This window comes from Triticum aestivum, chromosome 1B (genome assembly GCF_018294505.1).
Source record: "Triticum aestivum cultivar Chinese Spring chromosome 1B, IWGSC CS RefSeq v2.1, whole genome shotgun sequence".
NCBI classification, from domain to species: domain Eukaryota; kingdom Viridiplantae; phylum Streptophyta; class Magnoliopsida; order Poales; family Poaceae; genus Triticum; species Triticum aestivum.
Window position 1 is genome coordinate 334,688,096 of NC_057795.1, and position 15,504 is coordinate 334,703,599.

General features: G+C 45.5%; 1 protein-coding gene across 1 annotated transcript; it reads left to right on the forward strand.

Moving 5' to 3' along the window:
• Positions 1-4,313: 4,313 nt before the first annotated feature.
• Positions 4,314-8,447, forward strand: LOC123122370 (uncharacterized). Its single transcript, XM_044542567.1, has 6 exons — positions 4,314-4,749; positions 5,240-5,457; positions 5,542-5,740; positions 5,818-5,903; positions 6,252-6,343; positions 7,756-8,447. Exons 1-6 carry the CDS (start codon positions 4,651-4,653, stop codon positions 8,001-8,003), a joined length of 942 nt encoding a protein of 313 aa, XP_044398502.1. The 5' UTR covers positions 4,314-4,650; the 3' UTR covers positions 8,004-8,447.
• Positions 8,448-15,504: the final 7,057 nt, after the last annotated feature.

Sequence of the window (15,504 nt, forward strand, 5' to 3'; positions counted from 1 at the left end):
TGACAACTAGAACCGGATACTTAATAAAACACACCCAGACAAGTTCCACAAACAACCGGGTGATCGCTTTTCCACAGGGCGACGAGGGAAGGATCGCCGGGTAGGATTATGTTATGCGATGCTACTTGGAGGACTTCAATCTACTCTTTTCTACATGCTGCAAGACGGAGGCTGCCAGAAGCGTAGTCTTCGACAAGATTAGCTATCCCCCTCTTATTCTGGCATTTTGCAGTTCAGTCCATCGATATTGCCTTTTTATACATATACCCACGCATATGTAGAGTAGCTCCTCGCTTGCGAGTACTTTGGATGACTACTCACGGTTGCTTTTCTCCCTCTTTCCCCCCTTTCCCTTCTAGCTAGTTGTCGCAACCAGATGCTGGAGCCCAGGAGTCAGACGCCACCGTCGACGACGACTCCTACTACACTGGATGTGCCTACTACTACGTGCAGGCCGCTGACGACGACCAGGAGTAGTTTAGGAGGATCCCAGGCAGGAGGACTGCGCCTCTTTCGATCTGCATCCCAGTTTGTGCTAGCCATCTTATGGCAACTTGTTTAACTTATGTCTGTACTCAGATATTGTTGCTTCCGCTGACTCTCCTATGATCGAGCATTTGTATTCGAGCCCTCGAGGCCCCTGGCTTGTATTAAGATGCTTGTATGACTTTTTATTTTTTGAGTTGTGTTCTGATATCTTCCCGTGAGTCCCTGATCTTGATCGTACACGTTTGCGTGTATGATTAGTGTACGATTGAATCGGGGGCGTCACAGCCTTATTGTTTCTTGTCATATATCTTGCTATCACTTAGTTGTTTATCTTGCTTAGCATAAGTTGTTGGTGCACATAGGTGAGCCTAGTCATTGTAGGTTTTGTGCTTGTCAAATTAACCGCTAGGTTTATTCCGCATTTGTTCAAGCCTTAACCGTAATTATTTTAAAGCGCCTATTCACCCCCCTCTAGGCGACATCCACGATCTTTCACCGGCCTGCCGCCAAGTGGCCGCGCCGCTTCCTCTAGGCCACCCGGAGCTGCGCCGCCAGGAGCAGCCGCCGCTGCTGGAACCACCGTCGACCGAGGAGCACCGCCGCGGGACGCCACCACCCGAGCCATGGCACCACGCGGGGGGAAGGGAAGGCCGCCGCCGCCAACACCACGTGGGCAGGGCCTGGTGGCGCAGGCCGGCAGCGGCGGGAGGAAGGGAAGGGGAAGGGGAGGCGCTGGGGGGCGGGAAGATGGGCCCCGGTCGCCTCGCTCGGGGAGGCGATGCGGGGGGCGGGCCGGGAGGGAGGGAAGGGGGGGAGGCGCTGCCGGCGGCCGGAGGCGCGGGAAGGGAGGGGAGGGGAGGGCGGCCGGCGCCGGCGGAGGCGCGGGAGGAACCCTAGGTGGAGGGCGGCCATCGTGATGTAGTAGCGGGCCGATGTGTGCAATGCATCGTTTACGTACATACATGAGACTATACGGATTTAAGATATGTTAATTGAGATGTCCGGTTATGAAAACGAAAATTTAAGACTTGAACGTTCCGTGAACGTGACCGGACGCGTCCGTGAATGTTTGAGGGGCTGAATTTGCGAAGTCCGAAGGCTAAATGATGGCAAATCGAACCCCACATTTTTTGATATCAGGATTGAGACTTGCTCTCATATGTAGCATTGTTTTGGTCTCACTTCCTTTCCATCTTATAGCAACTTGCGATATTAGAGCTACTATGATTTACTCGCAAATTCACTAGACAGCATAAGAAATTATTTAGAATTCTTGATCTAGGCTTATGGCCGACACCATTAAATCATTCCGCAAGGAAGCTTTGGCAGAAAGGGAACTGCCACAAAAGCACAAGGAGCAAGAGGATGCTAGCAAACGCAACAGGCAAGGCATGGGAATAAAGCTGCCTATACTACTACCAGTACTACACTAATTATTGTGGACAGCATGAGCATCTCCATTACACCTTTCCAATGTAGCCAGGCAAGGCTAGAAGGAATTCAGGATCAAATGCTTTCTCCAAGAAAATTGAAGCAAGCGTTCCCAAATGAAGATACTCTTCCCCATCACATCACCCCGCAGTTGGAAGTATCAAATGGGTGGGCCGGATTTCTCTTCTTGTTCTCTTGACTTCCACAGAGTAAAATGAATAGTAACAACTGAACACAATGTTAGAAATGGGTACTTCATTCTTCACACAGGACAAGACTATTTGGGCCCTTTTTTGGACAATACTGAAGCTCCAGCTTGGTGGCCTTGGATAGGCCAGTGCATGTGCCGACCGAGCACACATGCCAAACCTAACCATCTGACCAAAAGGATTTCATTGGAATTATGGTCAGGACAGCTAATGGTTTTTGACATTTTGTGAAGGATAGCAATTTTCATGCTGGGTCCATTACCTGGCGTCCTCGGTGGCATCCTAAGTGAACCGGCTCTGGGCTGTCGGGTCGCTGATTTTGTACTCCCTTAGTGACTCAACTTTGTACAATTTTAGTAGAAAGTTAAAACAAAGTTGAGTCACTTGACAAAGTTGATTCACTATTTTTGGAATGGAGGAGTACAATTGTTGGAATGCAAAATGCATTCAAATGAATATGTTTGTTTAGAAAAAAAAAAGATGTCAGTGGAAAGGAGATGCAATTGCATGTTTGTATGTTTGCTCAGAAAAAAAGGAGATGCAGATGCAGTTGCATGTTTGCTTTCGAGAACAAGTTGCGGAACCAAATTAATTAAAGAACGTGATTTGTAAGTGCATTTTTGACAAACCAAATGCCAGATACTTAGGGCCAGTTTTTTTCGGCAATTCTCCCAGAATTGACCCCCTCCACAGCTTCTCCCAGAATTGTCACTTGATATTTTTTTACAATTCCTACCTAATTAGACCTTAACTAACTAGGAATTGTAAAAAAAGATGGAGTGATAATTCTGGGAGAAGCTGGGGAGGGGGTCAACTCTCGGAGAATTGCCCAAAAAAACTGGCCCTTAGCAAGATACTATACCCAAAGACCCGCAAAGTGGACGTTCTACCAATTTTAATTAATAATTGTGACCCATATGTACCTATTTCCAGTTATCCACATCGTATCTTTTTTTTTTCTTTTTTTGATGACATCGTATCTTATCAATATGGCTTTCACCCTATCCAATCCATCAATTTTTCACTTTATGAATGGATGAGCCTCAGCTAAAACGGCTTGCACAAGAAACACAAGAAAGCAAGATGCCACCTACGTAGAAAACTAATCAATCATTTCCACAAAATGACATAAATGAAAATGACCAGCAAAGCAATACTAGTACAAATAGCAAGGCAATACTGGTACAAAGATTATCTTTTTGTTATAGGAGTAGGTACATACAATAGAAGATTACTTGCCGGGAGATGCACACAACCAAACTTTTTGCGGGGGAACCAAAATTAAAACTTGACCGCATATATATCAAACAACAATACCAAAAGTACACAACACCCCTAAAACAAGTAGGCACACAACACCGGCAAAACAGACGAATTAGAAGAAAAACATGTTCATCACAGATTAGTGCCAAGAAAATCCAGTCAGCATATGTTTATCACCAGAAAATGAGCCAAAAAATTTATTGCGTGGGGGTATCCGGCGGATCGGCCGAAAATTGGTGTGGCTTTCCGTCCTCTATCTTTATTTTAGGGAACTTTCCGTCCTCTATCTATACAACATTTTTCTTTTATGTGCAGAGCATTTATTTATTTTTGCGGAGAGGGTTTCCTTGTGGAGTACTGGACGAGTTGAACGGTTCGTGGCTTTGGTTACGTGAGATGCGTGACGAGACGGCAGAGGGTCAAAGCTGGAAAGCAGTATTTAACTGACCAGTCAGTCAGGTCCGCCCGCGGGCTAACGGATTATCTTATCGGACGCCATCGCTTCATTTTTTTTTTGCGGGAACCAGCGCTTCATTTTTAATGGAGTTCTTTATTTCACAATCTATCTATTCTACCCCTAAAAAAAACAATCTATCTATTCTCTGAGAAATAAATCTTTTCGAAACGTGATTCAGGTCACGGTTTGCCGTTTTTTTCTCTCTCGAAAAAAGGATCGCGGATCGAGTCTGGATTTTTTGAAGCAGAGACACGCGACGACCTGGCCCTGACGGGTCCGGGCGGGCTAGCGGTACCGGGTCGGCTAAGCTGGAGTGGACCACACCACAGGCTCGACTCGCCGCCCCCCACCGCGGGTTGACGTGGGGGGGGGGGGGGGGGGGGGGGGGGGGGGGGGGTGGAAGCACGGAAGCGTTTGCGTTGGCGTCCGACAAGGCCAACGCGAGGAGAGAGAGAGGCAGAGCGCAAAGCAAACCGTAGCCGGTTTCGCACCCCGCCCCGCGGCTGCTTCCCCCCTCCCCTCTCCTCCGACGAATAAAGCCACCATTCCCCCCTCGCTCCCTCCTCCCACTCCCCCTCTCGCCAATCCTTCTCCCTGCACCGCCTTCCTGCGCAGCGGCGCCAAGGTTCCTTCGGATTCTTCTCCCTCTCCCTCTCCGACCTCTCCTGCTCGGCCCCTTCCTCTTCCTCGGGAGCGAGCGAGCGGGCGATTCCGATCGCCGCGGCCGTGGAGAGCGGTGGGGGTGCTCGGCCTCGCGCGGGGACGGAGGAGGAGGACGAGGCGCGTGGGCGCGGAGGGGCCATGGGCGGGCACAGGGTGGAGGACGGCCGCCCGCCGTCCAATCTGCAGCGCTTCCTCGACTGCACCACCCCGACAGTCGACACGCACATTCTCCCCAAGGTGACGCTCCCTTCCCCCGTAAACCCCGCGCCTGCCCACGCGATCTGCGCCAGTACGATTCTCGGGAGTTTTAGGATTCGCCATTACTCCTCCGCTGATCCGCTCGCGTCACCTGTGTCCCTCCGCTCCGCCTGACGGCATGGCCACTGAATTACTGCTCGCTGCTTCTCCACTCGCACACCGGATACGCTGAATAATTACAACTACTACTTTGGTACCAGTACATATTTGTTCCTTGTTCATTTTGAGAAATAATTTACCTACTGGTACTGCTGCCAAGCTGTGCTTCCCTCCCTTCCCTTGCCTGATTGGGATGCGTCCTCGGTGGCGACGGCTGCGGGCATAAATTCCTACCTTTGGCTTGTCAATTTCGGCCCGCTGCTCAACTGTTCTAGTATTAATGACTGCCCTTCAGTCCTAGGCAGGCAGGCTATGCGTACTTGTCATGTCTTAATCTGAGACTGAGACCCTGCTCATCATGTTGATCTAGACCAATGGCCGGCTGTCGAATGACACGTGGCACCATGCCGACGCCGACAGCGTCGAGTACTTCAACCTAGCCGACCTGTGGGAGCAGTACTACGAGTGGAGCGCTTACGGCGCCGGAGCTACCGTGCAGCTGCACGGAGGGGACAAAGTGGTTCAGTACTACGTCCCATACTTGTCAGGGATACAGCTATACACCAACAAAGTCCTGAATGCATCCAGGTCTGCACCAAGATAACCATACTTGATTTTGACTTGATGTTGATTTCTGGATGTGGGCTGAACCAGTTTTCTCTTTGCCTGCAGGAGTTTTGGTGAGGACTATGGCATGGACTTCTGGAGCGATGATGACGACAATGAGAAGATGTCAAGATCCTGGAGCTCAACATCTGACGACTCATTTAACTGCGACGTGGTGGGGGGGAACAGGAGGCGACCTGGCCATTTGTATTTTGAGTTCTTTGAAGTTTGCTCTCCTTATGGAAGGATCCCGCTCATGGATAAGGTGAATTTCTATGACATATCTTCAAGTAGCTTATCCTAGTCGTGCTATCTCTATTCTTAGCTCTTTGTTTCGGCCAGGTATATGAATTATCCCAGGGCTTTCCTGGGTTGACATCGCTGAAGAGTGTCGACCTTTCGCCTGTCAGTTGGATGTCAGTTGCCTGGTATGATCAAACTTACCCCCTTTAGTTTTATTCTTTAAAAGAAAGAAAATTTGGCAGACAAGCAATCACACAACATAAGAGTTTCTTCATAAATCATGCTTGCATAGCCTGGCCATACTATTTTCCTTGCTTGTAATTCTAGATTGCAAGCAGTGGTGCTCAACTTGTAGTTCTATAGTGAATTGAAGTGTTTATGTTCAGTTTGACCTGTGGCGCTCTCATCATTTCTGTCTAGGTAGTAAGCGTTGTTTCTCTGTTCCGAAATCCTTTCTTGGCTATTCATTTTGTTCTCTGTGATAATTGTTATTTCTTGACATTGTCATTTATCTTTACTACTTCTATATTTAGGTATCCTATCTACCACATTCCCTACCAACGCAATGTGAAGGACTTGTCTGCGTGCTTCCTAACTTACCATACCATTTCCTCTTCATTTCAAGGTACGTTGCAGTTGCATGTAAGACACTAACTAGACCGTTTTGATCATCTCTAATGGCACAAGAACGTCATCATTTCCATAGGACTCTGTGCCATTGCTGCATGACCTATGACAATGATGCTAGTCACTAATCATCCTAGATTCAGGGTGATGTCCATTTGTGTTGTTTAGATGTTCCTGTAGACACACTGAGTCAAATTTCACCTTGCACTATGTGGATGTTCTCTCCTGATTTCGACTAGATTGGGTTAGTGTGCTTGGAAGAGGATGACTGCAAGGTCATGGGACATAATGACAGTTCTGTTCCCCAACCACTCTTATAAACATGCACTCTTTCATTGCTTCTGTACCAAGCTGTGAGTTGGAACTGATTCACTTAAAATATTAGGCTTTGACTATTTAATCAATGCAAAAGTGTGCTAGCTTAGTCAAAGGTTTGCTTCAGTCACATGACATGAGAATATGCACTGCAGAAGTATGTCGGTCACAAGCACAGAATATGTGTGTGTACTCTGGGGAAACCTTTCCCTGGATCGTTGGTCTATGTTTAAACTATTCTTAAATAGAGGGGTGGCAGTCTGGTGGCCCTTGGTGGAAGAAACTCGAAAGGAACTGTAGCTTTCTCAATTACCTTGCTTGAGACCGATTGATTGAGTGGTTTCTAGTGTTCAGATACGTGGAGTATATATGCTAAAGGCACACTGTGCTTAACGTGTTTGGTTATGTTGCTATATTCCAGAAAAGATGCATGTTAGATACATTGATGTCAAGATATGTTTTTTACTGCCAATTGGTATGATATGAGATGTTACCCCCCACCACACACACACGCGCGCGCACACACACAAACAAACATTTGATGCTTAGCTTCCAAGAGTATGAGAGTTTTCTTCAAGGGTTTGTTCAGCTTGGTATTTTACTTCCAAACCTTCATCTTCAGTTTCAAAAGGCCCCGTGTCTTAGCTTTCAAGTATGTTAGACAATTGCTTGCGAGAGAGGGAGGTGCTAGCATTTTCTTTCCCCAGTTAAGGGGAGAAAGGGACTCTCTTGTCACATAGCTTGACTTTGTTAGTTATTCTTAGAGATCTGTAGTTGTTTCTTAAAGGGTAGAAATTTCTATGTTTTACCATGAAGGAAGGGTTCTTTCAGGTACTTATTATTCATTGGTGGTGCAAGCTTGCTTGGATTGCAATGGTGTGCAACCGCACTTGGACACACCAGCTGTCCACTTCCCAGCAAAAAATTAATTGCAGTAGAGAGTCTAAACAAGCCAATTCTTTGAGCTTGACCCTGTTTTTTCTTGCGGGGATTGGTACTGTAGTCCTTAATAACAGCTGCCCCAGTGACATGCCTTGAACACTGTTTCCAAACCGCAACTAGCTGTATTGATGGCATTATTACTGTTTCGAACAGATCACACACCGGAGACCATGACCTATGGCTCAGCTGCCAGTGGGAAACAGAATGACCAGAAGGCCAACACTGTATCACTAGCCCCGTTTGGACTGGCAGCAAACAAGATACAAGGCTCTCTGTGGACCAACCCCAGGACAGGAGATCTTAAGAGGATCGTCTCCCTCTTCGGCGCAGCAGACTCCTGGCTCAAGCAGCTTGGAGTCCGGCACCATGACTTCAACTACTTCGTCACTCACCCCATGTGAAGTACTAATTTGCCTGGCCATGAACCTCATGGCAGTAGACTTGAAATCGTCGAAATTGCTTACACCACCGACAAGGGACACAAACCATCTACCGTGCATCGCCCTCGTAAAAGTTGAGTCTAACATTCATGGGATAGGTTTATACGGCTTGATTGCAGCACATAACAAATGTATCAGGACTTGAAAGGTTTTGTGTTTCTTGGCTGAAGATGTAACTAATGTGCACAGAAGTTTTGGTACTAGTCTGATATCCAGCTGTTGTGGTTGGGTGCATATTGTAGCTACCTGCCTCGCCATGTGTACTCAACTAGCCTATGGAGGTTGTGTGCCCAGGATGAACTACTTTTGCAGAGTCCTGTTTTCTGGGAAACTGCAGAGACATCAGAGTTCAGTTGGACCTGAATCAGTTGATTTTATTTATTTTATTTTTGCTTTTTTCGAAAAGGAGGTTGAAACCCCCGGCCTACCTGAATCAGTTGATGACAACTTCATTCTCTTTTAAAGCAATTGTATCAAAAAGTGAGTTGCACAACTTGCGCCAGAAGAAAGCATAAATTCAATTGCAATCCAGCGCCCGCAAACACAAAGTGGAGACACAAATTCATTAGTGACATCTATTTAGTTTCTTTCCCTCGATATCGTTTTCCTACAAAACTAATAAAGTAAAGGCATGCTATTATCCAGCACAAAATGTTAACATATTGTATTCTTATGGCAACACGCGGAGCAACGGAGCTGGTATGTTGTGACAGTTACATTTTCTTTACATGTAACCCAATCTATATCTATATCTATACCTATTAATAAAGTAAGATGCGTTTCTCCAATTTTTTAACCCATTCACCCATATTAGTTTTCTTAATATTTTTTTACTATCCGTGGTGGTACTATCTGTTTGTTCGACGCTGCATTTGATTTTCATGTTGGCGGCTTGATAGGTGGGAGCTCCTATAGGAAGCATTCTGCGTCGAATGGAGCGCGCGCCGCACATGGTGATGCACGACTGGGCCGGCCAACTGGAGCTGAATCGCGTTGAAAGCAAAACTGCGTGACGCATTAAAACCTGAAAAATAAAGCAACGTGAGGAATCAAACTCAAGCATTCGATCAGCCAACTGCTTATACCTCATGAAGCCAGACACTTAAGCTAACCACGTCGGCTTACAATTTTGTATAGCGCAAACTCTTAAGAACAGAAAGTAGCGGCAGATTTGAAACATTTATGATTTTTCTTATATTTCTTTGAAATAAGAACAATTTTGAGATTCTCGTTCTTTCTGAAAACACAAACAATTTTAAAAAACGTGAACAAATTTCGTACTTCCAAACATATTTCGAAAACAGGAAGAAATGGTGAACAAATTTTGAAATCCTGAACTTTTTCTAAAGTGCGAACAATTTTTTAAAATTTTTGAACATTTTTCAAAAAACATGGATTTTTTTGAAATACCAACGTTTTTATGAAAAAAGTGAACAAAAACGAAAAATAATTTAAAAAGTGGACAATTTATGAATGTCGAACATTTTTCGAGCAGGTCAATTTTTGTCAAGTTTTTGAATTGTTTTGAAAAAGTGAACAATTTTTAAAATTATGAACTCATTATCAATAACATGAGTTTTTTTTTAAATTTGGGAACAAATTTTAAAACCCTGAACAGTTTTCGAATTTGAGAACAAATTTTGTAATCACGAACATATTTTTAAAATCCGAACAAAATTTCCAAAACCTGAACATTTTTAGAAAAAAGTGTTTTTGCTTTATACTTTTTTGAAAAGAAACAAAAAAGAGAAGAAAAAAAGGAAAAAGTAAAAAAGAAAACCAAAAAAGGGAAAAGACGACCATTTTTTAAAAAGGGAACATTTTTAAATCCTAGAACATTTTGTTTAAAATGCAAACATTTTTGAATTTATGAACAACTTTGGAAAACATGACCATTTTTTTTAAAAAATGAACGTTTTTTAAAAATGAGAACAATTTTTTTAAGTTTACGAGCAATTTTTGAAACATAAACTTTTTTTTAAAAAAACTTGAAAAATAAAAATGAAACAAAAAAAAGAAAAAAAGAAAAAGAAAAGGAAAATAAAAGAGAAAATAAAGTAGAAAAATAAACAGAAAAACGTAAAAAAGAAAAACCAAAAACCAAAAAGAAAGAAAAAACCGGTTCAGGGTCCTTCTAGAAGGCTCTCAAAACCAGAAAAAACCGTCTGAAAAACTCTAGAAGATTCCCAAAACCGGAAATGCGAACACTGTAAATGGCCAGCCCAGTTCGTCGTTCGATCGCCAGCTTGATGCAGAGAGCCTCAAATAGGATATTCCTTGACGGGGCCTAAGCATGGCTTACTTCCCCTCGCTCAGTTGGACTTCTGGCTGGGCCTGCATCCATGCTCAAAACTGTGCACATACGTTGTAAAAGGCCGTGCTTAATTGAGCTATGGCAATACATAGAAATAGGCCCACCTTGCTCCATTGAACCGCATCTTAGCGATTCATATGCGTCCCAGGTTATGTGAGTATCAACCAACCAGATCGGAGCAAAGTTGGGACCAGAGGAGGATGACGCTGGAGCAAGGAGGCCGGCGGGATGGGCTTCCTCTCATCAACAACAGACGAAGGCAGCGGAGGGCACAAGGGCTCAAGGTTGGTGGGCCTACCCGAGGAGAAGCCGACGCTCGGGACGGTCGGCTCGGTCGTGGGGAGGTTGCTGGCGGGGCGAAGATCTCGCCGGCCAGAGTGGCGGCAGGGCTGTGAGGCTGAGGACGCCGCAGGCAAAGTCGGCACTCGGGATGGCCGGCTCGGGCGGGGAGGTTGCTGGAGGACGAAGAGCTCATCGGCTACCTGCCGCGGGGCTGAGGAGGCCCGAACAGCGCGGTCTCCTGCGCTACTGGCTGTGTGATTTAGAGGGGGCTAGCTGGGAGCCGGTTCGGAGGCTTAGGCCTTGTACAATGCAAGCGCTTAGGGAAATAAACCGATTTTTTTTAAACATCAATGCTTATTTATAGAGGTTAGACGCTTAATTAGGCATCTCTCTTGTAGAAATAGGCACTGGTGCTTTAAAAAAATCCGATTATTTTTGTAAGCACCTAACATTATACAAGGTCTTAGGGAGAGGGAGAGAGAGAGATTTGGTGTGCCGGCCCAGTCAGTTGCTGAACAATTTTCATTAAAGAACATAATTTTCTTAAAAGGTTAAAAACAGAAAATTGCCTCATTAAAAAAAACAGAAAACGGGGAAGGGTGATTCCACATAAAATTGATTCTAAAAATGTTTCAAAGGTTTGAAATATTTGAATTTGATTCAAATAGGTTTGAACTAGAAGTAGGTGATAGGAATGTCCAAATTTTGGGAAAATATTTGGTGGAGCTTGGTTATGTGACAAAAGAATTATGTTTGGGGCCAAGATTTGAGATAGAAAAGGCATATGATTTTTGGAGAGCTATGCATTGGCTTTGTGAAAGTGGACAAGAATAGAAGTTTTTTTATGTCAAAGAAACAACTGGCAAGATGAAGGTAATTCAAAAACCAATTCAATTTTTTTACAAATAGGTCCTTTGTGGCAAGTGATAGGTTGGTTACAACATCGAAGTGGAGGAGGTCACGGGGCGGCATCGGCATGTCGTGAGGAATAGACGAACAACATCTTGTGGTTGGCCAACAATAGTTGTGATATGTTCTCTTCTCCCGTTGCAATGCACGGACATTTTTGCTAGTTCTATTGAAGCAAAGTAGCGGCATCAAGAAAAAACACAAGTTCCGAGATCTTTTTGAAAAGAATAGATGGTGAACTAAAGTTTTGTAGTAATAAATAACTATATAGAGTATATTTTTTCACCATTAAATATTAGTCAAAATGGGAAGGTGCAATCTGTCTTGAGGAGATTGGAGAAAAATATTTCTTTTGCGAGAAGAATCAGATCTATTATAAAAATTCACCGCAAGTATAAAACACCTCAAACATAATAAAAAATACAAAGAGGTCCATGGACCACCGAACGACCATTGCCGTCGTCAGAACGAGCCACCGACGCCCCGCTGTCGCGGCTCCCATACTGGAGCCCGCCTCACCTTGTCGATGATAGTCGGGAAGTCTTCATACACGTGCTACTAAGGACCAGCGCCATGGAGCCGTAGTCGTCGGCGTTGAATCCTTGAATCGATCTAAAGAACCTGACACCAAATATCGCTGTTGCGTATGCACCACGAGAAAGGCTAACCTCGTCGCCCCGAGGAGCTGGCAGGAATCTAAGTCGGAGCTATGTCTAGTCCGTCTCAACAGACAAGCTTGAGGAGGATCCAAGCCCGGAAGACCGGCTCGAAGAAGCGCCACCATCCATCCAAATGCCGCCCCTGCAAGGATGAAAACTCTACCTATCTACTAGCTAGATCCGAGGCACCAAAAACCCCCTCCCCGCCACTGGCCGCCAGAGCGGCGGGCGGAGGGGAGGTAAATTCACAGGCTCGCCGATGAAGGTCGAGGGGAGGAAGGTTTTGTCTAGTCGCCTTGCAAGAGGAGAAAGATGATATTGCAAATGACTCATTACAACAAGAAAAAACCCCACGAGCTAGTTAGAAAAAATACTACTCCTACTACTCTTTGATATCCTGCCGAGTGATTAGCCGCCCTCCAACTCCTCAAAAGCCATGGCTGCTCATCTATTACTTCCATCCCAAAAATGATGTCTTAAATTTATAGAGATACAGATGTATCTAAGCGTATCTAAATAAATTAAATACATTCGTATCTAGAAAAATCTAAGACGCGTTTTTGGGACGGAGAAAATACTAATTTTCAGGTTTTTGCCTTGGTCTACTTAGGAATGTTTTTTCATGCTTGGCTGGTGTTAATGGGAAGTATCATATACTAGTATTATGCATATGATACTAGTGTATGATACTACATCCATAAGGCTGGTCGTAATGATAGTATCATAGCTAATATCATGCATGCCAACTAGGCAATTTTGATGAGGTGTCATAACATTAAATGAAGAAAGAGAGGATGTAGTATCATATCATGATACCGTATCATAATAAATGTTATACTATTTTGTGTCATGCATGACAATAAATAGAGTATTATATGATACTAAAATATGATACTATGCATTAAGGAGGTAGTATCATACACTAGTATCATATGCATGATACTAGTATATGATACTCCCCATTAGAACAAGCCTAATGCATGGTATCATATGTTGGTATTATATATGACTACATTTATTATCATGCATGATACAAAGTAGCACATCATTTTATATGATACGGTATCATGATATGATAGTCAAGCCTCTCTCTCTTTATTTAATTCTATACCATCTTGTCAAAATTGCTTAGTTGGCATGCATGATACTACCTATGATACTTCCATTACGACAAACCTTATGTCATTTAAATGGATTGGCGTGGTTGCCGCACGCCATGTTACTATAATACTATTGCTTCAATTTTCATGTATAATGCTTCCACATATTTGCATCAAGCAATACCATTCAATATTACACAATATGTACATGTACTAAACAGTGTGGTATTCGCGCCCCCCACCCCCACATCGCTCTCGCGTCTCGCCCAGGCGACTCGGGGGGAGGGGGGAGGGTGTCTCCGTAACCTAACCCTAGTGCGCCACCGGCCAATCCTCCCCTGCCCCGCGCCGTCGTCGGAGAACGTCACTGGGCGAAGCTCGTGCGGCCGACAGCGGCGGCGGGGGGGGGGGGGGGGGCAGATCTTGACGGGAACCGGCGGTGGCTCGGGCTTACGCGTGTTGGAAATATGCCCTAGAGGCAATAATAAAAGGATTATTATTATATTTCCTTGTTCATGATAATTGTCTTTTATTCATACTATAATTGTATTATCCGGAAATTGTAATACACATGTGAATACTTAGACCACAACATGTCCCTAGTGAGCCTCTACTTGACTAGCTCGTTGATCAACAGATAGTCATGGTTTCCTGACTATGGACATTGGATGTCATTGATAACGGGATCACATCATTAGGAGAATGATGTGATGGACAAGACCCAATCCTAAGCATAGCACAAAGATCGTGTAGTTCGTTTTGCTAGAGCTTTTCCAATGTCAAGTATCTTTTCCTTAGACCATGAGATCGTGTAACCCCCGGATACCGTAGGAGTGCTTTGGGTGTACCAAACGTCACAACGTAACTGGGTGAATATAAAGATGCACTACAGGTATCTCCGAAAGTGTCTGTTGGGTTGACACGGATCGAGACTGGGATTTGTCACTCCGTATGACGGAGAGGTATCTCTGGGCCCACTCGGTAATGCATCATCATAATGAGCTCAAAGTGACCAAGTATATGGTCACGGGATCATGCATTACGGTATGAGTAAAGTGACTTGCTGGTAACGAGATTGAATGAGGTATTGGGATACCGACGATCGAATCTCGGGCAAGTAACGTACTGATTGACAAAGGGAATTGTATACAGGGTTGCTTAAATCCTCGACATCGTGGTTCATCTGATGAGATCATCGAGGAGCATGTGGGAGCCAACATGGGTATCCAGATCCTGCTGTTGGTTATTGACCGGAGAGCCGTCTCGGTCACGTCTACATGTCTCCCGAACCCGTAGGGTCTACACACTTAAGGTTCGGTGACGCTAGGGTTGTATGAATATGAGTATGCAGCAAACCGAAAGTTGTTCGGAGTCCCGGATGAGATCCTGGACATCACGAGGAGTTTCGGAAGGGTTCGGAGGTAAAGAATTATATATAGGAAGTGCTGTTTCCACCATCGAGAAAGTTTCGGGGTCCACCGGTATTGTACCGGGACCACCGGAAGGGTCCCAGGGGTCCACCGGGTGGGGCCACCTATCCCGAAGGGCCCCGTGGGCTGAAGTGGGGAGGGGACCAGCCCCTGGTGGGCTGGTGCCCCCCTGGCCCCCCCTGCGCCTAGGGTTGGAAACCCTAGGGTGGGGGGGGGGGCGCACCACTTGCCTTGGGGGGCACTCCACCCCCCTGGCCGCCGCCCCCCCTTGGGAGATTCAATCTCCAGCCCCCCCTGGGGGCCTATATAAAGGAGGGGGGAGGGCAGCCGGACCCTGAAGTCTTGGCGCCTCCCTCTCCCCTGCTACACCTCTCCCTCTCGCAGAAGCTCGGCGAAGGTCTACCGGAACCCTGCTGCATCCACCACCACGCCGTCGTGCTGCTGGATCTTCATCAACGTCTCCTTCCCCCTTGCTGGATCAAGAAGGAGGAGACGTCACGCTAACCGTACGTGTGTTGAACGCGGAGGTGCCGTCCGTTCGGCGCTAGGATCTCCGGTGATTTGGATCACGACGAGAACGACTCCCTCAACCTCGTTCTTTTGAACGCTTCCGCACGCGATCTACTAGGGTATGTAGATGCATCTCTCTCTCTCATTGCTAGATGAACTCATAGATTGATCTTGGTGAACGTAGGAATTTTTTTATTTTATGCAACATTCCCCAACAGTGGCATCATGAGCTAGGTCTATGCGTAGTTCTCTATTGCA